At 33.5% G+C, this 25890-nt stretch overlaps 1 protein-coding gene across 1 annotated transcript; it reads left to right on the plus strand.

Moving 5' to 3' along the window:
• The first annotated feature begins 7429 nt into the window (after positions 1–7429).
• On the plus strand, positions 7430–25008 carry LOC123268137 (catalase). Its single transcript, XM_044733004.1, has 7 exons — positions 7430–7629; positions 22394–22568; positions 22629–22770; positions 22899–23229; positions 23355–23546; positions 24233–24469; positions 24554–25008. The coding sequence occupies exons 1-7, from the start codon at positions 7576–7578 to the stop codon at positions 24953–24955; spliced, it is 1533 nt and encodes a 510-aa protein (XP_044588939.1). The 5' UTR covers positions 7430–7575; the 3' UTR covers positions 24956–25008.
• Positions 25009–25890: the final 882 nt, after the last annotated feature.

Consider the following 25890-nt stretch of genomic DNA (forward strand, 5'->3'; position numbering starts at 1 on the left):
AAATTTGGTAGGAATCTTTTTGTACGATGTCAAATTCAGCTGAGAATGGATTTTCTCGAATTCTAAATATAAAAGGGATTGCGGGGGCATTAACAATGAAAATCTCTCATTTCCAATCAATAGTTTCTATGGACTCGAAGTTTTGTTGGAATCTTTTATTTATAATGTAGAAATCATCTCGAATAGGATTTTACAAAATTCCTCCCCTACATAGGCGTGCGGGAGTGACAATTGTCAAAAAATTCATATTCTTCGAATACAGTTCCTACAGATATAAAATTTGATAGAATTTTAAGAGAAACAGGCAATTACCGGGATGGCCTCCAAGTTCAACGGATTAAATATTTTGCTTTCTTAATAATTATATTTTCTTTCAACAATCGTCTCTTTGGCAGCGGCGAAAAAGTCATTGTAAGGTTTTCAAAATTTAATATTACATGTAGCTATTCGGTCAACGGACTAAGAATTTTACATACATTTTATTTTTATTGATCACATAATCGATAAATTGTTCTTATTACGGGATCGCAGGAATATAACAGATTAAAATCAATGCATGTTCTAAACACTTGAGGTATGGAAAAGAAATTTGGCTACTTATTATAAGAAAATTTATAAAAACCATGCACAAATAATTTTCTATGAATAATTGATGTCACGGAGGAATTTTTAATCAAAGGCAAAATTAGTCGCACTTTAAGCTAGAAAGATTTCAACTACAATTATGAGACCTGCAATAACTTTAACTGAAACTTTCAATGCTCATTTCAAATTTTTTTCTTCGTGTCAATTGATATTCATTTTTGGAAGAAAGATACAGGAATGTTATAGTGATTGCACATTGAAAGTTACAATGCATTTTAGCTAGAATAATCACATGGATAAAAAATACAGGCCAATCCGATGGAATTTGGAATCTATGCAAGTCAAAACAATACTCCAATTAAATTTCAAGTCTAGATCTAAAAATACAATTCTATAAAGTGCCCAGCGGAGCGGGCGGGTAACAGCTAGTATATATATATATATATATATATATATATATATATATATATATATATATATATATATATATATATATATATATATATATTAGAGTGTTTCAAAAAAAACAAACTATTTTTTTCGAAGAACTTTGAAAATTCTTCAGAGGAACCCAAATCAAAGACATTGTGAAAATCTCAGCCCTTAATATTAATGTATAGAGGTGGCTGTAATTAATTTTTTATTTCCATTTAAATAACATAGAAAAAAATTTTTTTTTACTTTTGAATTTTGCTAGTCAACAACGAAGCATTTTATAACTATGATCGATACATATTCTTGTAGGAAATTTAACGATCTACAAAAATTGTCTTAATGAATATATGCGTACGGAGAACCATTTCGGAGTTATCAGGCCTTAAATATCGAACTGTTTAAAAAAATAATAATATTTATTTATAAATACGAAAAATCGACTTAAATAAACAATATTATATATCAAAAAATTAAAATGATAAATTTATGATAAAATTTCATGAATTACGAAGTTATAATTTTTCACTATTTTTAAAAAATTTTTTGCTTTTTTAAAAATAAATTATAAACATGAAAAAGAAAATTATTTATTAATTGATAAAATTTATGAATTATCATATTTTTTAAATTGTCATGTACTGTTATTAACGAAATAGTTTTAAAAATTCTAGGTTATGTAATTTAACTCAGTGCTATATAGTTACATAGTACTTGAATTGAACAATCAATTTTTATTGAATTGTTAGTATGATTTTTATAGAAATGATAATACATTAATTATTTCCGCTTTCTGCCGTCACAAACCTGTCTCTCTCAGAGCTTTTTTATCTTACATTACTTCGTAGTAAAACAACGTAATTGTTAATGTTTTAAACTAAAATTAGTTTAATATTATATTTAATTTATTTATAATTATTTGTAATTGTGTTTATAAAATCTCATTGTTAAGCTTAAGATGGAGAAGCAAATTTATTTAATTGGTTATCAAATTACAAAATTTGTAGGAAGCAAATGTTATGTCTCTTTTCTTTCATTATCATTGTTCTCAAAGCTTGACTATTAAGAAAAGTGCATTAATTACGGTTGAGAATGTATTCGATTTATGGTCTGAAGCTGGAATTCCGACTTGTGCGAAAAATTCTGCAGTAAGAAAACTCATTCGCCATCACACTGTTTGGAAAAATTTGCTAAAAAATAAAAATCAAAAGCTGTCATCTACTCAAAAAAAAAAAGTTTCTATTTTTTGTGCCGATATTGAGAAATTATTCGACATAGCACATCACAAAGTAATGAAACTCATTAATGAAAGTCAAAAGTTATTTTTGCAAGGCCAAAGACAGTCAAATCGACGAGGTTTTCTCCATTATATTAATCCTCCAGTAAAAACGGTAGCTAATAATATTGATGAAGATAGAATTGGTGAGTGTTTTTTATTTTTAATTGTCACCTAGGGTAAATAGCACAAAAATCCTCAAAAAATAGTCATTTATAAACCTAGCATTATTTCATTTCCACAAAATTTTTTAAAGATAATTTTATTATCAGCAAAAAAATTACGTATCTTCTTACTGATTTTTTATGCACGAAGTATTTATTGAATTCTAACAATTGAATAAAATTATGTTTTTAAACGTTTTTTTTTTCAGTATTACCTTTTCTTAAATTGGTCAGTAATTATTTTGAATATTTTTAGTTATTCTTGAATACAAGTTAAATATTTAACATTTTTCTTTTTTATTTTTATAAAATTAATTACAAATCCTGACTAACTTGAATGTCTCACACTTATTTTCTGTGCGTAACTTATACTGTGTCTGATATATTTTAAAATTTTTGGTTTTCTTTCAATCTCCGAGGATTGAAAGAATCCGCTGACTGCGCTTCAAGAGGTATACCTACGCTAAAACTGAAACAACACGCTCTCTGGTGGCATGGACCAACTTGGCTTCATGAACCAGAATCCTCTTGGCCCACTCTGGAGCCTCCAACCGACAACGCAACGCATCGAGAAGAACGCCAAGGTCTGACACTAGTAACTTGGAAAGCAGAAAATTGCCTGCTCCAACAATTAGTGTCGCATTACACGCAGCTGTTTCCACTGCTACGGAAGCTTAGCATCTGGCATCGTGCCATCGACCGCCTTAAAAGAGTTCCACAATCTTCGCTGGCCTACCCGCTTACTCCATCAGACCTGGAGCGCGCTAAATTGACCTTGATTAAGTTCACTCAAGGACAATACTTCGCTAGAGAGATTCACACGCTACAAGATGGTGATGGTCTGCCTAAAAATAACAGCATCACTAAGCTGACTCCGTTCATCGACCATCAGGGGGTCCTGAGAGTCGGTGGCCGCTTGAAAAACGCATTGCTGGACCCAGAAGAGAGGCATCCAGCGATTCTACCGCGACAATCACCGCTTACATCAATTTTGATTGATGATTCACACCGCAAAACGCTTCACGGAGGTACTCAGCTTACGCTCGCTGACTTACGCAAGAGTGTCTGGATCATTGGAGGCCGTGTTCCAGTCAGATCATTTATTTTACGCTGCGTTATCTGCACGAGACACCGTGGAGAACGCGCTCAACAGTTGATGGGTCAACTACCCGCCGCACGAGTACAGCCAACTCGAGCCTTCTTGCATACAGGACTCGACTACGCTGGACCTATCACGCTGAAAACGTTTCAAGGACGTGGAGCAAAAACATACAAAGGCTGGATTGCAGTCTTTGTATGCATGTTCAGTTCAGCTGTACATTTAGAGCAAGTAACTGACTACACCGCTGCCGCTTTCATCGCCGCTTATCGCCGCTTCACCAGTCGCCGAGGTATCTGCCACACGCTATATTCAGACTGTGGAACCAATTTTGTAGGAGCAGATAAAGAGCTGAAACGACTATTCGCTGCAGGATCCCGCACATTACGAGAATTATCAACCTTGATCGCTCAAGATGGCACGAACTGGAAATTCAATCCGCCTGGAGCTCCACATTTTGGAGGAAAATGGGAAGCCGCTGTGAAATCTATCAAATTTCACCTTCGAAGAACAATCGGAGACTCGCTGTTGACGCTTGAGCAATATTCAACGCTACTGGCTCAAATTGAAGCCATATTGAATTCCAGACCGCTCACACCGCTGAATGAAGATCCTGCTGACCTGGCTGTACTGACTCCAGGTCACTTCTTAATCGGACAGTCACTGACCGCTATCCCAGAGCCATCGCTGACAGATTTACAACCTGCTCGGCTCTCGCACTGGGAACAAGTCCAGCAAATGGTTCAACATTTCTGGAAACGCTACTACCAGGACTGCATCCACCGCTACCAGGCCATTTCAAAGTGGCATCATCGACGCAACCAGATCAAGGTGGGTTCAGTAGTACTGATCACCACTGAGGATCTCCCGCCAACCAAGTGGCCATTAGCCAAAGTAATTGCTGTCCATCCAGGTGAAGATGGACAAATCCGCGTAGTAACTGTTAAGACAGTTAACACAGAGCTGGTACGTCCAATTACAAAGCTCTGTGTCCTGCCGCTAACGCATGAAGAAGATGATCTTGTCGACGCAGCCGCCAACCCGGGGGAGAATGTTCGGTGAACAAGGCCCAGTAGCGATTAACTTGCTCCTGGGGGACTCCCAAATTCAAGAGACGCACCTGTCCACCGCTAGTTCCCGCAAAAATCGAACCGCCAATAGAAAATCAGCCTCTCGATCACGTCATGAATCGACCGCTTTATTGGCTGATCGCTCCCACTAGACATGCGCAATAGCCTTCTTCCCCAACTCAACGAGGAAGAAGACGGACTATTGTTATTATCTTTCGCTTCTACGCTTTCGCTGCATCAAGTCGCCATTAGTATTTCTTTACTTTCGCTTTTTGTTAATAAACCGCATTTCGCTTATTTAATAATTTAATTTGCTTAAATTAACCGCTAATAATTTGCTTTAATTTGTTATAGGTAAATTGTGTTAACAGTGCATTTATTTCACCGCTTTTTCAGTGCCGGCAAAGTGTTCAACCACGTGTCAACCGGCTTCGCTTTTGCAAACCACGCTGTAATTTACAAATCCGCTTTTATCTTAACAATCCGCTATTAAATATATTAAATATTGAGTGTATTTAATGTAAATAAATTCCTAGTGTTATTTTTGATAATAATTTACGCGTTTTAATTGAGATATCCAGACCTAAACCTGATCCCCGCTTTTCCGCTCTTTCAGTAATTATTCAGGCGGAAAAACCAAATTTTTTACCAAATATAAATATTGAATTTTTTTCAAATGAAAAGTATGATCAGGCTAAACTTTTATTAGATCAACGATATTCACGAGCAAAAACAATCACAGGGACGCAGAAATATCATTGTGTCATTCCAGACGGAAAAGATACTTTGCGATTTAGAGAATTTTCAACATCCAGTGAATCTCGTATTTATAAAATATTTAAACGTGTAAAGAAATAAATGTGAAATAATAATAATCGTTTAGTGTAAATAAAATTAAATAATTATGATGAAAACTGTGTCAGTAAGTTATTTATGGTAAATCCTGAGCATAGAATTTTTTTAGAAATTTTTTATTACAAAAAGTTGGAATTTGAAATTTTGAAAAATCGGAAAAAAATGGATTCCATCGATTGCCCATTAAGGGACTGGGCTTAAAATTTGATGGATAATTGACAGTTTTTTAGAAAAAATTTTCAAGAAAATCAATCAGTACGTTTTTTTTGGAAATCAACATTTTAAAGTCAAAATTTGAAAATCTTATAGAAATACAGTTTAAAAATTTTTTTTGATTTTATATCCTAAAAGTGTGTTTAAAAACAAAAATTTTCAAAAAAAAAACGTCCCGATTGGCCCATTTTTCGTAAAGTTACAGACATTTGAAAAAAAGAAAAACGATTTTTTTCAAAAATTGATATCTCGAAAACGGCTGGGCAAAAAAATTTGAAAAAAATCATGGAGATCTTTTTCAATGGGTACTATAACATAAAAAATTTTCAAAAAAATCGCAGATGCAAAGGCAGAATGCTATCCGATTTGGCGTGGAATGCCCCATATATACAGGGTGTCCCAAAAGTAACGGACGCCATTGTAGCATCTGATGAAAAAAATAATTCTGAGACGAAAAGTCCTTAGTCATTTTTTAATTAACCGCACAGATAATTAATTATTAATTAAAATAACGTCTCTTTATTTGTTAGAAAGAGAGCGCCAGTGTCCAGTAAAGTATATGCCAAACAAAGACACAACTAACTATATGACTAACTAGCTTCTATAGCTAACGTAGTCACACACATTTACTTACACATTCACACGTGCAAGCGTCTTCGTTTGGAACGCACTTGACTGGACACTAGTGCTCTCGTTCTAACGCATAAAAGGACGTTATTTTAATTAATAATTAATTATCTATGCGTCTGATTAAAAAATGGCTAAGGACTTTTCGTCTCAGAATTATTTTGTTTATCAGATGCTACAATGGCGTCCGTTACTTCTGGGACACTCTGTATATATATGTATATATATATATATATATATATATATATATATATATATATATATATATATATGCCATAAATAAATATTAACGAAAAGATAATTAACATAAAATTAAGTTTTTTTGCCCTTGTGAAACTTCATGAAATTTAAATATGTCATTATTTGCCTCCTATCCCTCAAAAGTTAAACTTATAGAGCGATAATAACAAAAAAATATTGCATGTCGTTCGGCCATTCAGTGGCGATTTTGACAACGACTTTTTTTCGATATTCGCTTTAATGTTTGTGACGCAAAGTTCGAAAACGAGTGTAAATTTCCGTCCTCGGCTACGCCTCAGACGTTAAAATTACGCCTGTTTCGAACCTTTCCGCCACAAACCTTAAGCTCATATCGAAATATCGTCGCTGTCAGAAAACCGCCACTTCACGGCCTTATGACATAAATATCCATTTTCCCAGATTGTTCATTTTAAAAAGATCAGATTGATTCAATCCATAAAAATTATTTCATTTCGTAAAATAACCCGAGATATAATCAGATCGACCTAGTTCTATACAAAAAAAAATGATAAAATAAAATTAAAAAAAATGGTCAGTCAGAACTGTGAAGATATAAAATTTTTTTCCAGGAAGCCATTGCAAACGATTGTCAAATGCGTCAATCAGATAACTTGAGTGCATGCCATTAATGATAAAATCAATCATGAGTAAACAGTTTTACAATTGCGATTGATTTACAGGTAAGAGAAAAAAAACATTGCTGAAGCTGAAATTGGTCCATGTGGTTGTTTTCATCGAAAAATGCACTGTCTTTTGTTACGTACATAAACATATGAGCTACTTTTTCGAATCATATAATATTTACTTTCCCCCCACTGTACTGAACCGGACATAATGCATAAAACCTTGAAGTTGATGTCGGGACGTGCCAGTCAGTGTAGTCGGTGTGGTCTACCATCGTGAGGCTGTATCATTGTTATTTGTGTGTTATCTTTCCAAGTATTTAGTTGCCATTTTAAAATAAACGTGACTGAACTTGCACTGAGTTAAAAAATGGATCGAGATCCTACTTCCACACAAATGCATGAACACAAAGAAAAAGTGAAGGTATTTTTATATTAAATTATTTTTAATAATAAATCTCTAACTCTATTCGAATAGAATGTTGCGTCTTATATTATCGTGCTAATAACCTTAGAATAGCAGCTTCTTATGATAAGGTATGAATAAACAACTACTTAAGTAAAAATGTTTTAGAACCGTGTATATATTTGAATACTGAAATTTCTGATTAAAAAAAGGAAAAATTAACAAAAATTTGATAAGAATTAGAATTTCTTTAACGAATAAATTATTGCGAAAACTAAAAACAAATCTACTGGCAGAAATTTTCAAAAACTATCAATGGTTTTTTTTTCTTAGCTGCTAACTGCAGTAAAGTTTTTTCTTTTTTATTGATGTCATTAATCAAAGTGTCAAGTTTTTGTGAACCTTGAACGATGCCGTTTTCATTATGAAATGGATTGCAAATAAAATAAAAAAAAGATTACTTTCACGAGATTTTGAAATCAAAAGTTGAATCATATAAAGAAAAAAATATATTCATTTTGAGACATCAAATTATGCAAGACTGCAAATTATCTCTTATACAAAATTTCGGTCAGTATGCGAAAAAAAAATTTTCTTCAAAAAATGCCGTAAAAATCACAGCAATAGTGGGACGTTTCGCAATTCCTGATTTAGTTACATTTCTATTGGTAAAAAAGACAAGTCACGGCTGTACGTAATCTTGACGTAAGTTTAACATCATGCGTTTACATCAGTGACAAGTCACGGTTGTACGTAATCTTGACGTAAGATTAACATCATGTGTTTACATCAGTGACAAGTCACGGTCGTACGTAATACCGATACCATTTGTGAGCCATTATTTAACATCAATAATTTGTCACAATTGTACATAATACTGACGTAATTTGAAAGTTATTTTCTAAATCAGTGACAAACGATTATTTTCCATAATATTGATAAAATTTGGGGGATGTATTTTTTTAATATTATCGATTGATCAAAATTTATCAAATATAAAACTTCTTTAACAAGATGTCTTAACAAGATTTTTTCCATGAATTTAGGTACTTTTATCCATTGTAAAAATATTTTCGACTTCAGTCCGTATAAATGACTTGGTGTGAAACTGATAACAAAATACCGAGTTCAATTTATGTGGCATGAACTCTAAATTTTTAAACCGTCAAGCGAGTAAACATATAATTTCTTATGATTTCGCGTCAAGAAATTAAATGTCAGTCATTTAAATATTGCACTATTACTTGAAAAATAATTTTCTGACATTAGTGCTGCTACTTATGAAACATTGTATTTGAAATAATTCAAACAGTTCCATGATTGTTATTGACGAGACTAATAGTATTTTACACAGTAAAAAATTTTGCGTCATTGCGTCAAAAACTTTAGTTAAAAATTTTTGTGTTAAAAATTTGACTTTTTTAAGTGTAAATTTAACATTTATTGTGTTAAATCAACATAAAAAAATGTTAAATATTTAACATAAAAATTTTTAACACAAAATTTTTTGACACAATGACGCAAAATTTTTTTACTGTGTACATCAAGTTTCATAATGTTGTTAGTATGTTAAATTAAAGAAATTCAAATTTCGAAAAAAATTGAAATTAAAAGGAAATATAGATTTAAAAAATGTTATACTTAAAAGAGTTGAAATTTAAAAAAAAAAATCTAAATTTTGTAAATTGAAATTTTGAAGAAGAAAAATCCAAATGAAAAATACTAGATTTTCGGAAAAAATTAAATAAAAAAAAAATTCGAGTCTTGAGAAATCAATAAGTATTAAAAAATATTCAAATGACACGGATACATCGTTTACTCTGAAAAAATTTCACTCTGTGAAAGTTCTCTGTGTCCGCAGAGAGTCTAAAATTCTCTGTGTCCGCTTTTAGACGAAAATTTTTAAAAGTGTAAGATTTAATCAATTTTTATGAAAATTTAGAAATTGCCTATTCATTACCGCAAGTTTCACTAGCGAGCCTTTTATAAGAGTTTTTACAAAGTTTTATAGAACTTTATAAAATTTCATGAGTTTAATGAAATTTTATGAAATTGTATAAATTATTAGACTTGAATTTTATGCAATTCCAGCTCTTAGAATCCATTTAATCTCAGAAAAAATTATGAAATAAGCATTTTTCATCATGTAAGGCTTATCACATAAGTTATTTACTACGTGACATGAACCGTTACTTGGACAAGTGAGCAGCGTTCCAGACTCCGATACGTGAGGACCCAAGTTCGAGCCCAGCATATTTCAGGATTTTTTCATCAAGTATCAACATATAACTAGTGTTTCAAACTTTGTAATAAGTCCACAACACTATAATTAATTTCAAAATTGCCATCTTTTTATTTTTGAGAAATTTTTTTTAAAATATTTTTTCTGAGGTACAATTTTTACATCACTTACATCACTTTTACGTCATAATGACATCATTATCATGATATAGACATCACAGGTATGTCATATTGACGTCATAAATGTCATTGAGACATAATACTGACGTCATGACTGCGTCATATTTTTACGTCAGAATCTTACGTCAAGAAGTGTGAAATAATGAGTCACATATGACTCATTCGTGACTTGTATCTTACGTAAATCCTGACATAGCCCAATGTCATTTTGATGTCACATTGACGTAAACGTGTTTACTGGGTTGTTTACATGTATACTACTCATAAGTATAAAAGTAACTAGTAAAAAAGTCACTAGTGCACTTCCAACTTGTGCACTTATGTTACTTGTGGATCCAAAATAGGGACAAAATGGTGTCATTTCTCAGTCATTAAGTACATGTGTGCAGATGCAAAACAAAAACATCACAATTAAAGTATAATATATGAATTGGCACCTACTTAATAAATAAAAAAAACTTTAAAATGAATTATATTCGAGTTTCTGATGGAAAGGCTACAGTTAGATTACCTGTAAAAGATAATAAAATATCTATACAAACTATTAAAGCTTATTTTCCTGGTGTAAGTGGCCAGTGTATGTAATTAGTTGAAAATTTTCCTTTACCATAATTAAAAAAATATTATTTATTTATTTATTTAGTTTTTTTTATTTAACAATCTTTTCAAGTAAAAATAATGTATTTTCTTACAGTTTTTATGTTGTTATTGATATACTCTAAATATGAATGATTAAACATAACAGATTTTTTAAATACATTTATTAACGTCTAGTCACTTTTTCGTTTAAATTTTCCAATGGTATAACTTAAGACATATGATTTCTGGCTGAATCGTAAAAGTGATCTATTCAAAGTAAAGCTTATTAAAAGAGCTTTAAGATGCACTTAACAGAATTTTCGTGAATTTTTTTAATCAAAAGTTATTTAAGAAATAATAAATAAAAATTTGAATTTTCATTATTTTCACAACTATAAAATTCATAAACTACTCAGTCGATCACGCTCAAATTTGAACTTGACCTTCGTATTTAACCAAGTAAGAAGTATGAAGAGTTTGGTGAAGATCTATTTAACGATTAAACGAGCACGCCGAAGGCGTGCGAAGTTTGATCGTAATTATACTACGAGCCTCGTTCGAAGAGATTAATAGTAATATTAATAATTTTATAACCATGTAGTTACCTCTTTGGTCACTAGAGTGCACAACTTGTTTAGAGAAAACTAAAAACATCGGTTCACCTACCTCGGTTACTCCCTCTGCTCTTCATATTTTAGAGATAAACTTACCTTAAAGGTTAAAATTTGGACAAGCTTTCCTTATTTCCAGGGGTCGGGACTTCAAACATCTTCTTTAAGGGTGGGACCTTAATCTCTTCGAACGAGGCTTGTAGTATAATTACGATCAAACTTCGCACGCCTTCGGCGTACTCGTTTAATCGTCAAATTATACTACGAGCCTCGTTCTTGAGATTAATAGTAATATTAATAATTTTATAACCATGTAGCGGTTTAGAGACTTGGCCAAATTTTTTTTTTTTTTTTTTTTTTTTAAATATTAGTATGATATTTATTACTTAGGCTTGTTCATACAGAGTATTTATATTATTTAACCTAACACAGCTCTTGCAAAGCTTTGATTGTCAGCCGATATTGGCCTATTGTAGACCCTAGCAAACATCTCTGATCCTTTAGACCAACCTGCAGTCTTTCTTATCGACTCCAAATTGATACCTTTGATATAAGCCGCTGAGGTTGCCGCATGTCGAGTAGAATGTCCCGAAAAAACTGTAGTGTCTATTCCACTCTCTGTCAGGACTGATTTAATCCACCTGCTAATAGTTTGACTGGTAATAGCCTTGTAAGGCTTAACAGTTGAAATAAAAAGGTTTCCCAGCTTTCCTCTTGCTGTTTTGGTCTTTTTCACGTAAAAGTTTAGGGTCGTAGCTACGCATAACTCCGGTTTCTCTTTAAAGAAAGGTACTACCAGCAATGGTTGTGCTCGCCCTGATCCCGAAGTCTTTATTAGTTTTGAGATCTTGATCTCTAATGCATTCTCTCGGACTGTTATGTTCTTCACTTCAATGCTTGCTAATGTCTGCGCTCGATGAGCGGTGCACAAAGCCAGTAGCGTTACTAATTTTTGAGACAGCTTCGTCAAGGATAAGTTTCCTAAAGGATAATCTTTAGTCAGATGCTCGAGCATTTTCGTGACGTCCCACGTAGTTGTGTATCTTGGTGTTGATGGTTTTAACCTGAATGCCCCTTTCATCAGTCTCGATACCAGTGGATCTGCTCCAATCTTAGCTCCTGCTATGAGAGAAACCGCAGATCTCAGAGTGTCAAGTCCTGAGTATGAGGCTCCTTTTTTCTGCTTCTCTGTGAGGAAACGAAGCAAACCATGACTGTCCGGCTCCAAAAGGTCCAGCGCGTTCCTTGTGCAAAATTCGCTCCATTGCTGGAGCGCTGACTGATATTGTTTTAGTGTACAGTCAGCCAGTGATGCTAGCATGATGTCTGCTGACTCCTCTGGCGAGCCTTTTTTAATAAAGGCTTGCCGGATAATCGTCCTGCAATCAGTTCTAGCGATTCTGCCCTGGGATGCTGCTTTGTCCTACAAGGAGACAACAATAGATTATTATTTGGTCTCAGGTATATTGGCTCTTCTACCAGGAGCTCAAGGAAAAACGGATACCAAGCTTGGTTTGGCCAATTAGGTACGATCACTATACCCGAAGATTTTTCCAGCTTAATTTTATTAAGGACTCTGAGTATCAGAGCAAAGGGTGGAAAAGCGTAGAAATCTATATTTCTCCAACTGATTGTGAACGCATCTATTTCCAAAGCGCTCGCATCCGGAAAACGTGAGCAAAAGTTAGCACACTTTTTATTAGCCCTTGTTGCAAAAAGATCCAAGACTGGAGCCCCGAACCTGGCTACGATTTTCTCAAATGCGTAACTAGCCAGCTCCCATTCCGTATCGTCGTTAGCTAACCTTGATAGACCGTCAGCTTCTACATTTTCTTCAGACGGTATGTACGAAGCAAATAAAAAATTATCTTTCACTTCCGCCCATTGCCAGATTTCGCGTGTCAGTTTATTAAACTCCGGGTGTTTAGTCCTGCCCATTTTATTAACATAGGCTATCGCCGTTGTATTGTCTATTCTCAAAAGGATCTGTTTTCCAATCACTTCTGCTGCTAATGACTCAAGAGCTAATTTTACTACGAATAATTCCTTGTAATTAATGTGCCATTCTTTCTGTCTCTCGTCCCAGAAACCATGTATACTATTTTGACCATCAGTCGCGCCCCAACCTGAATTCGAAGCGTCCGTAAAAATGGTTTTACTGAAAACTACAGATTTAATTTTGCTTTTCCCTAGTTGGACATTTTCTTGCCACCATAATAGATCTGGCACTAAGCTATCTGGTACTACCACCATTGCTTCGTAATCAAAAAAATTTTTCCCTTGACTAAAACTTTTAAAGCCTTCTAAAGGCCGCAAATATAACCAACCGTAGTCTACTCCCGGACACGCAGCGACTAATTTCCCTATTAGCTCTGATAACTCTCTAATTGAGTGGTGAATAATTACAGAAATAGCGGAAAAGCGGGGATCAGGTTTAGGGTTGGATATCTCAATTAAAACGCGTTAATTATTATCAAAAATAACACTAGTAATTTATTTACATTAATTACACTCAATATTTAATATTCTTAATAGCGGATTGTTAAGATAAAAGCGGATTTGTAAATTACAGCGTGGGTTGCAAAAGCGAAGCCGGTTGACACGTGGTTGAACACTTTGCCGGCACTGAAAAAGCGGTGAAATAAATGCACTGTTAACACAATTTACCTATAACAAATTAAAGCGAATTATTAGCGGTTAATTTAAGCAATTTAAATTATAAAATAAGCGAAATGCGGTTTATTAACAAAAAACGAAAGTAAAGAAATACTAATGGCGACTTGATGCAGCGAAAGCGTAGAAGCGAAAGATAATAAAGATAATTCGTCTTCTTCCTCGTTGACTTGGAGAAGAAGGCTAATGCGCATGTCCAGCGAGAGCGATAGCCAATCAATAATTCGTTCTATTGATGTCGACATCGATAGCCAATAGTAAAATTCAATACATGTGGCGTGATCGAGCGGTCGATTGGCGCAAGCGTGTGAAAATTAGCGGGAACGAGCGCTTGTCAGGTGCGTATTGTAAATTTGGGGAGCCCACAGTGACGTAGTGCTCACTAAGTGGGCCTGTTCACTGAACATGTGGCTTTGACCTGTCGTAAACGTACTTAATAACTTGCTCAGGCGAGCTTTTTTATCACTAGTCAGTTCTACTGATAGTTTCACGGAGTCTATGGTGAAACCCAAAAATTCACATCTTGTCTCTGGAGTCAACCTGCTTTTATTTTTATTTATTAAGAACCCTAAAGACTCTAAAAGATCGACTGTGGCGATGACATTCTCTGAACATTTCTCTGGGGAATTCTCAATACATAGAATGTCATCTAGATAAATAACCGACTTAAAGCCTCTCAATCTAAGCAATTTGACTACTGGTTTTAGAATTTTGTCACAGTGTTTACACGCTGTGGCATTTCCCGCCGGGCTTGAGCACACTGGTGTTGGAGGTTCCGCCAGATGGCGGCACCTCCCGGGCAATTAAATAAAAATTTATTAGAAATAAGATTTAGTTTAAGATAATACTGTTTATTCATATTTTATTTCAGCCCAAAACGCGATCAGGATAGTCGCCGGCGATTAAAATTAGTACGAAACTAATTTAAAATTTAATTTGAAAGATTTAATTTATCTAGTTAATTTAATTTACTAAATTAGACGGGGCCCAAGTGAGCGGCCGACGGGCCTGAGGACGCCCGAGGTCCTCAGTCTAGAGCAGACGAGCCTGACGCTCAGCTCAAATTTATGTTCTAAACTCACGTTTGATTTAAATTATTAAATAATCGTATAAATAATGATTATGATTGTTGCCAAATTACTATTTCACGCGGATACCGGCTCGATTTACGCCTCGGGGGAGAATTGCTCAATATTTGGTGGAATTGGACATTTCAAAAAAACGATACCGGCGTTGGCCGAGGTGACGGATAGTCCCTCATGAGGGCAGGTCGGTAGCGGCAGCTGGCAGCATGCTGCCGGCGGAGTGGTGTAGTAGTCACAGGCGTGAACCGAGATGGGAAGCATCAGTGTGTTCAAGCTATCATAGTTTTGGTATTTTTGCTATTTTTGCAATTGTTGCCTAAGCCGGTCGACAATTGTCCATAAATTTATTATTTAATTCATTTAAGAATTAATTTGGCAGTTTTGGTCGAGTGATCCGGCATACTCCGGTAAGTCCTTGAATATTATTCCACCGTGGTAATTATTGAGATTCTCCCGGGCGGGATCCAGAGCCGGTTTCCCGCGTGAGGCCGCCATCTTGGCCACGTGGCTAACACGTAATAAATTAATTGCGTTGAATTATTTGCTAATAAAATCAAATTCGATTATGATCAAACGTGGGTGAATTTATTTGTTAAAATTAAATAAAGGCCTTTTGAGGGAAATTTCACGGCAGCTGATTACCTGGTCGCGTCGACTTATTGCGCAATTACTGAGATCTAAAATCGATACTGCGGTATTTGTGTGATTATTATTTTCCCTGCGGATTACTATTATTATATATATGATTTCTCAAGTGCGATCCGCAATTAATATTATTTATTAATTATTGCTGTAATAATTTTAAGGTCTACTGATAATTAATACAGTCAGATATTGATTGATATTATAATTGTTAATCTGGATTTAATTTACGAATAATATTAATAAATATTATTAATCTTTATAATTATTTACACTTTGCAACCAATCTTGTAAGAAAATTAATCAACGCAAGTAACGAGCAATATTATTGGCATTTTGTTAATATTATAACTATTTTTGAGACTATTGCGATTTGCGACACCAGATGTCGAATATTAGGATTATTATTGTGATTTAACCGATAAATATTGTTGATCATTGAAGCGATTATTATTTTGCGTTGCTTACAATTATTATTGTTGAGTGTTAATTACCATCGCGAGTATTATCTTGAGCGTAAGTTATGCTCGATATTATTTAATCCTAATTATTATTGAGATTATTGTTTTTCACTGCAGATATTGTTATTCTCGAATATTGCCTTGTTATATTTTTATATTGTAAGTTGAGAAGAAAGTTAGTGTTAATCAAGAATTCCACAAAGGATTTAATTTGTATCCGAAAATAGGATTAAGTTAGCCTACGGAGAATCTCAGTAATTTAAACCTCTTAGGCTATAATTTAAATAAATTTGTAATTGGAGACTTATTTAATTTATCTCTAACTATTTTCTTGGATTAATTCCTTTATGCTAACTATTTAACCTTCCTGTATTCTTTTCCTACGACTCATCTTCCTGTCACGATCAATTAATATAGAATAGTATCTTATAATTAATTATTCGTCATTTCCAATTCTGAGGTCTAGTTTAATCTGAATCTCGATTTCTTCGTGGCTCATCTTTCACTCATATCGATTTAAATCGTTAATTGACCGTTCGGCGAGGCCCCTGGAATTTTGGTTACTTTTGGTAATTTTCATAAAAATTACCTGGCGTCCTATCGTGCACTAACCCAGTCTGAGGAGTTTTCGGGTTACTTTTATTATACATTTGAAAAGGGCGAGCGTAAAATACTCTACCCAGCCGGTATCTCCGCCACCGGTTAAATTTAGTTAAATTTCTGGGGAAAAGTATTGTTACAATTTTCGTAAATGCATACGGACTAGTACAAAGCCCAAAAACTAGGCATGTAAATTGGTAAGTTTTGCCTTCAAATCTAAATCTTAGGTATTTCCTACTTATCGGATGAACTGCTACTAGATAATACGCGTCTTCCATATCCAGGGTCGCAAAATAGACATTTGCTAATACTAAGCCACGAGCTGTTCTTAGATCTTTCATCTTAAAATGAGAAGTATCTATGAACTCGTTCAATCTTTTAAGATTAAGGATAAATCTATCTGAATCATCTTTCTTAGGTACCCAGAAATAAGATGATAGAAATTGTCCTTCTTCCGATTGACATTCTTCAATCGCACCTTTATCCAGCAATCTTTTGATTGCCTTCTCAAACTTCAACACCTCGTGGTCTTCAATGGATACCTTAGTTACGCGCGCCTGAACTACCTGACGATTAAAAGCTATTTTATACCCCTTAATGCAGCCTAATACAAACTCATTATCCGTTATTTCCTTCCAAGCCCTGTAAAAATGCTTCAAGCATCCCGCTACCTTACTTACGGTGTTTATTGGGGTTTGGGTTTGTAGGTCTTCGTCGAAGGACCCGCGTTCTTCGGAGGATGCTGGTTCTGCCTGGCCTGAAATCTCTGGTTGGGCCGGAATGGCAAGTGACGTCGAGCTTGGCTCCAATTGCCCTGCTGGTAGTGACTGGGTCTGCGTCCCACTGGGCGAGATGAGTTTAAATATTTGCCTTGGTTGTTTAAGGCTTGAGTCGGTGTTTTAGCCACTAATACTACTTTGTCAGCTGCTTTGACCGATTTTATATTCTCGACTAAATCTTAGCGAACAGGAATTCATCGGCGTTCGCCTTTTCCAGAATCTCTTTTGTCATTTTGTCAAATGATGGTGTAATGGTTGCTTTTCTTGACAGCGATTGTTGATGAAAAGTATCAGCCAGAATTTTCGTTGCTTCAAATAGTTTTTCGAAAGCATCGTCCACATCAAGAGCCTCTGTCTAGATGATTAGTGTGGACGCAACAGAGCCTACAGCCATCAGCGCTGAACCGATGGAGTTCTGAGTCAGCACGCGAAAAGTGTCTCTCTCCTTCGCGCTAACTGATAACTTGGACTCGATTGGGAGATTAATTTTAGGAGCTTCGAAACCTTCAGACCTTTTGTATTTTGTTAGTAGTTTGTTTCTGTCTTCAGAGCTCAACCCTTTCTCGGCCCAGAACTTCAGGCGGTTTTTTATTTTTGGATGCAGTTCTAATCGAAGACCCTTTTCTTCAGATGGGTCTTCTCCTAGAATGTCTTTCATCTCATCCGTCAAAAAGAGCTCCTTTTCCTCCTCCTCTGGTTTTTCATTTTCTTTACCTATGGGTAAAAAACAAAATAATGATAAACATATTCATTATTTTGACGATACATGTCAGCACTGGATGCAACATGTTCAATATATATATCTATATACAAATATATATATATATATATATATATATATATATATATATATATATATATATATATATATATATATATATATATATATATATATTTATATATATATTTATATATATATAGTTATATACATATACACACACGTATATATATAATTATATATATATAGATATTATAATGGGATTTCGCCGGCACTGGCGTCGTCAGGGCCGGAGAGCACCACCTAAACTGGCTTACCTGGGTTTCGAAGGTGGTTGGGCACCAGGAACTTACCGTTCCAAGGTTCGAAGTCGTTGTTGATCGTCGTCGGGCGGCGGGTCGGCGACGAAGAGATTCAAAAATTCGAATAATCGGTGAAACGCAAAAGTATTAAATCTACGTGATCTCGGGGAGGGAAGAAGTAAAAGAAAATTGATTACCGAATGTTCAGTTAACAATTTATTCTAGCAGTCGCCAATATAATTCATAAGGTGTCGCCAAATTCGTATAATAACGATTTAATTCTCGTCGAAGTAACGACAATAATAACAAAAAAAATTGTAGCTGTGATCAGTCGATAATTCGCAAATAGTAATATACTATAATATAATATAATATACTATAATTAGTATTACGCTGACATAATCAATTAATCGATACTAAAAATTGTCGAAATCCAAGTAAAACGAAAAAAAAATCAAAAGAATAATTAACTTCGGTCCGTCATCGGCTCACAAAATTCTCAAATTAATTGATAACTAATTATACGGCGGAATAAACAACTTATTTTTCTTCAAATTAAATAAAAGTAATAATTTTAGTGAATAAACGATAAATTAACCTCAAATTGGTTAATAACTGATTGTGCGGCGAAATAAACAATTTAATTCATTTTAAATTAAATAAAAGTAATAATACTAGTGAATAAACGATAAATTAACCTCAAATTGGTTAATAACTGATTGTGCGGCGAAAGAAACAATTTAATTCATTTTAAATTAAATAAAAGTACTAATACTCAATGATTAAACAATTAATTAACCTTGAGTTGGTTAATAATCATTAATGCGACTGAATGAACAATTGATTACTCTTAAATTGATCGATCGTAACAATAAAACAATTTTAAGAAAAAAATGATAATAAAAAAAAATTAACGCCTGAGTAAGTTAATTACTTATAACTATCAATAAGTCAATTGTCGCCGCAAACAACAAAAAGAAAAATTCAAATATTCATCGAAATTAATTTTGACACATTTAATTATTTCAATTTTTCGGCGGCTCGCGGCGGGTAACACTCACGGTCGGTAAATCAATTAAATCGAGGGTAAATGAAGAAGCTCGAGGTAATTTGGGCTCGCGCTCGGAGATGGCGCGTCGGTTGGGCTAGTTGTCGTAACAACTCCAAATTTATCGAACGTCCAATTCAGTAATCACAAAAATAAACAACACGAAGCTAAAGCACGGTATCAATTCCCACGTGGTGAGGTCACGAACACACACACAAGTTCACACAACCCAATGATACCGGGCCTCAGAGTGTCATCACACACGTCTCGATAATCCGAAAGGAATTCAATAATTACTTTCGTAAAAAAAATATTAATACAAAAAAAATTACACCAAAAATCAAACTGGTGAAATTTACTAAAATTGATCGCGATGTCGCGGTGAGGACACCCTGAAGCTAGAATTATCGATCAAACTCACCCTGTGGCCGCAGTAAACTCCTTGAAGTCGGTGTTGGCTCGTTAGAAGGCGCTAACTTAATTGGCGGGAAGGCTGGCGGACTGGCGTCGATCTCTCGGCGATGGCGTCTCCCACTTGCACGTGCTGGCAAAATACCTTGGCACTCGGTAATAATCTACCAGCTCAAACGATCGTCAAAAATATTCTCAGCGATACAACAATTTTAATTACCGGCAATATTTTATCACTCCACCAATTTTTAATTACGGTGAAAGTATCTCGTTAATGGCGTATCAGAATGATAGTCGACCAACAAGTACAGCGTCCAGATCAGAATTGATTGTTAATATGGCTGCCTCCTCGGCAACACATGCTCTTTACTTTTCTGTTGGTTCCAAAAACTCGCCTCCAATCAGCTCACAGCTTCTTCTAGCCGGCCGTTGTATTACGGAATGCGTCCAGTATTCCGTTGCGATCGATGATTGGTCGATATGCTGCTCGGTTCAGATTTCAGGATGCAGATGGCGTCTCGCTCGACTGAAATTGTTCAAACGCTATCGTCATTGGCCGATTTGAATTCGCCTCGTTCTAACGTAGTCGTCCAGATATCTCACAGGTCGTCGATGGCTCCGTGAAATTTTCGGGTTCGCCTGATCGCTCTAACTTATTTTCGCTCTCACTCTATCATACTCTTTACAATATTCACACTCATTCATGCATACTTTTCAAATTCGGCGCTTTTCCCTCCAACCTGTCTTACCTCGAGCTTCGCACTCTGATCAGGAGACCGTTTGGGGCGACACAGTCGCGTCGAATCTCCGCCTTCCTTCAGCTGAGCCAAAATAATTAAATAATAAAAGAAAATAAATTTAAACAATTAACCAAAATAATCTTTTGACATGGAAAATTTTTCCCATGTCACAATATACATATATTTTTTATTTTGACTAGTCAAAAGAAAAGGGTGTAGAAAAGAAAAATAATTTATTTCCGGTTTTTTCGAACCTGGATCTCCCCGATTACATGTCAGATCTGTCCCAAATTTTTAGTGAAGATGGAATATTACCATCCACTTGAATTAGATTTATACTAGCAGAAAAAAAAAATAACCGTAAAGGCAGGAACGGGTTAAAAAAGAATACTGTAATTTTTCAAATTTTCTTTTCTCCGTGTAGATTTCAAAATTTACCAGTCACACACAAATTTTTATGATATAAGGTAAAAGCCCCAATAGATGATCACGTACCAGTATATGATCACTCCATGTATTTGTATATCTATATTCACAAATATAGGTATACAAATACATGGAGTGATCATATACTGGTACATGATCATCTATTGGGGCTTTTACCTTATTATCGTAAAAATTCGTTTCTATATCGTAGAAATTCATATATCATTGGTAAATTTTTAGGTGTAAAATAATAGAATAGAAGATATTGAAAATCGAATTCTGGTTTACTATATTTATATCGTAATTTTTAGTATTTAATTTTCGTTCCGTGTACATCCATATAAAATTAAACGTAATTAGATCATTACCTAAGTGTAATCTGAGAGAGTATTTAGATTAAAATTATTTTGCATATGTTAATCTGACTTTCAAAAATCATATCTTAAGATCTAGGTTGATTAAGATTTATTTTATATAACAAACACTTATCAACTGTGAATTGATTATGTCATTAGCGTATGAAAGATATGAGCACTAATAAAGACATTCAATAAGATGATTAAAAACTATTGACGTAAGCAAAGATCCCAAAACACCGCTCTAAGAAACATCCGAGTTCTTATTTATTAGCCTACTCTGAGATATTGCATTGTTAGTAAATTTATACTGCTTGCCTTCACAGGATAGTTGAAATAAAATCTTCTTGGTGTATCTAATAATAATTGTATAAAAGAAATTATTTAAATAAAAATTAACAATAAATTATCAATATTATCAAGTACCTTGGTAATGTTAACAAACAGTTCAATGGTGATTTCCCCTTAATAATTCACCATTTAAGATCATGGATCATTAGCAAATCTCTAGAAAACAATTTGCATAATTTTTATTTCTTCTTCTAACTCTGTGTGTCTATTATCGAACAAGTTATAATTAGACAAATATTTTTCAACTCGACCATAATCAATAACAGCCACCTTTTAACAAGGTCGTACGTATTGCTGTAGGACAATAGTCCGATGAAATATTCTTTTATCTTTTACATGCAAGATAATAAAAAGAATTGCTTGATCTTAACAAGCTGGAAGTATAGTGCACAAGGTCATACGCTTGGCGTTTAATTGTTAGGGGATTAATTATCGACATAATGAAGAAATATCGTATCTATGTATCTCGTAATCACTTTTCAATTGATAGAAATGAGATCATACCTTAGAATATGTAAATTAGTATAAATTTTAATTTGAAGTATGTTTACGTGCATGATTATAATTGATATTTATCAGGATCAGCCATCCGTATTATTAACTGGAAATGGAGCTCCTATTGCTCATAAAACAGCAAGTCTTACAGTTGGACATCAAGGACCATTGCTTCTTCAAGACCATGTCTTCTTGGATGAAATGTCTCATTTTAATAGAGAAAGGATTCCAGAAAGAGTAGTTCACGCTAAAGGAGCTGGTATTTATCATTGAGATCACTAAATTTTTAAATTTTTTCTTATACATTTCGATTTTTCAGGAGCCTTTGGTTACTTTGAGGTTACTCATGACATTACAAAATATACAAAAGCAAAAATATTTTCAAAAATTGGAAAAAGAACACCTATTGCAGTACGATTTTCTACTGTAGGAGGAGAAAACGGATCAGCAGATACGGTGAGGTAACTGAATTTTTTACTTATTTATTATTTGCTTCATCAAATTCAATCATCGCATTTATTCCCTCTTCTTATGAGTATTTCAATCAAAATGTAAAAAAATTGAAACTAAAATTTTTTTTTAATTACAGGGATCCTCGTGGATTTGCTGTGAAATTTTATACGGAAGAAGGAGTCTGGGATCTAGTTGGAAACAACACTCCAATATTTTTCATAAAAGATCCAATACTTTTTCCTAGTTTCATTCATACTCAGAAACGAAACCCTGTTACTCACTTAAAAGACATTGATATGTTTTGGGACTTTATTTCACTCCGACCTGAAACAACTCACCAAGTTATGATCTTATTCAGTGATCGTGGTATTCCGGATGGTTACCGTTACATGAATGGTTATGGCTCGCATACCTTCAAACTTGTTAATGATGATAATCAATTTGTTTATTGTAAATTCCATTATAAGGCAAGACTTCTTATTTTTAATTTTTTCTTGTAGTCTTCGCAAGCTAGAATTTTTTATTAAATCAAATTTTTGTCAAAGTTAATACTATAATTAATAAACTATTTTATGTATTTCGATATTTACAGACTGACCAAGGTATCAAAAACCTCTTTTCTGCTAAAGCTGCAAAAATAAGTTCACAAGATCCAGATTACAGTATTAGAGATTTATACAATGCGATTGCTAAAAAAAACTTTCCTTCATGGACATTTTACATTCAAGTAATGACTGAACAACAAGCTGAGAAATTCAAGTGGAATCCTTTTGACGTGACTAAGGTAACTTGATATTCGGGCAGGGCTTAAAAAAAAAAAAAATTTAGTTTTTGATGAAAAATATGTTAAATTATTATGTTTAAAAGCCCTCTCCGAAAAACAGCTTAAAAATTTTTTTAACGAGTCGCTCAAGATTTTTGAAGATTTTGAAAATCGTCAACAAATTAATTTTTTTTCTTTCATCAACTTTTCTTCTCATCATAATATTATTTTCTAGGTTGAAAATTATGTCAATTCTGAATTATGTCAATTTACAGTCGTAATTATAATTTATAGAATTCGCTAAAAAAATTATCGACTTTCAAAGATGTCAGATAATTATTTGTTACTTAAATTAATGTAATATTAATTGTTTTTCAAACTTTTATTTATACCTCGTGCTTTATTTCTATTCTTCAGCATGTCAACTTGATAGAAAAAAATTGAAAGTTCTTTAATATTCATATTCCGAAGGGGTTCTCATACTTTTTAAGTACTTTACTTTAAAAGTTTAGAAAATGTTGAGTAATGTATAAAATATTTTTATTGAGCTGATTTTTGGCAAAGGAGTTTAAAACATGATTAACTGATTTTTTTTTTTTTTTTAGACTTGCTAAAAAAATAGTCTATTATCTTGGTCCACTTTACTCATTATCACTTTTTTATTATAATCATATCTATATGAGACTAAAATAGTTACTATTCAACAGATCTGGCCTCACAAAGAGTTCCCATTAATCCCGGTTGGAAAATTAGTACTGGATAAAAATCCATCAAACTATTTTGCCGAAGTTGAACAGCTGGCTTTTAACCCAGCACATTTAGCACCAGGTATTGAACCAAGTCCAGATAAAATGCTGCAAGGGCGTTTGTTTGCTTATGGTGATACTCAAAGATATCGTCTTGGAGCCAATCATTTTCAACTTCCCGTGAATTGTCCCTACAAAGTAACAATTGTCATACAAGCTATAATCATATTTGCATTGTTTAATTATTCCATTGTAGTCTTAATCCTGATATTATTTTTCTAGAATTTGTCACTGATGAACTATCAACGCGATGGCTTCATGTCTGTTAATAATCAAAGGGGAGCTCCTAATTACTACCCTAATAGTTTTAGTGGTCCTGAAGTACATGTTACGGCAAAATCTCCACCATTCAATGTTGTTGGTGTCATAGATCGTCACGAGCCGATTGATGAAGATGATTTTGGCCAAGTCACAATCTTTTGGCAAAATGTGCTCGACGCAGATGCCAAAACAAGACTTGTTAATAACATAGCTATGAGTCTTTCGGATGCATCAAATTTCATTATTGAACGCGCTATAGGAAACTTTTCAAAGGTTGACATCGAACTCGGTCAAAGATTAATTGATGAGTTACGAAAAGCCGGAAAATCAATTAATATCACAGCTAAGAGTGCACGCTTATAAAATATTGTTATTGCTTGTCTTTCATTTGGCTTAATATTTATTTTGAAATTACTTATTATTATTATTATTATTATTATTATTATTATTATTATTATTATTATTATTATTATTATTATTATTATTATTATTATATTTACAAAAGATATTTATTTTTACTACGGATGAAAAAAGTATAAATGTTATTTAATTAAGTGGTGATACTTGAAAATTAATTCTTAAAGTATTGCATTCTTGAAGAAAAATGTTCACATAAGTGAAGTCTCATATAAATATATATATATATATATATATATATGATAAAACGCGACATGCCGGTAGGATTGCGCCCACAATTTGCGACCGATCTTAATGAAATTTTGTATGCTAATTCTATAAACAAATATCTTGATCAAATTTGAAGACAAGTAAAATCGATTGGTTATTTTACAAGTTGTGGGCGTTCATTAATTTTTCTGATTTTCAAAAAAGTCTTAATTTAGTCAATTTTCTAAAAATAGTTTTTCAGCTTCAAAAGGTCAAATCTGATAAATTCTTTGTGAAGATTACACGATTATCTTGAATTTAAAATTTTATTCATCCACATTTATTGATTTTTTCGAATTAGGTGTCATAAACATATATTAATCACTACGATTCCTACTTTTTTTCTGATATTCGTCTAAGAAATCTATCTATCCACCTGGAGTGTGGCCAAATGACATTTTTATAATTATATGTATTGTCAACAAATTAGATGAATAAATTTTTTCAACAATTTTTAGGTTATTTAAAATTTATGTATTATTTTAAAACTTATGGCTCTATCTCACTTTCCGCTATTTTCAAACTCAATACGCTTAAAAAATTTTATATCAATGCGAGGTTTCTAACTCAAAAATACAACTTTTATACAATTTCAAACCCTTAGAGCTTGAAAATCTAGTGGTTGTATTAGT

Source organism: Cotesia glomerata, linkage group LG6 (assembly GCF_020080835.1).
Source record: "Cotesia glomerata isolate CgM1 linkage group LG6, MPM_Cglom_v2.3, whole genome shotgun sequence".
NCBI classification, from domain to species: Eukaryota; Metazoa; Arthropoda; class Insecta; order Hymenoptera; family Braconidae; genus Cotesia; species Cotesia glomerata.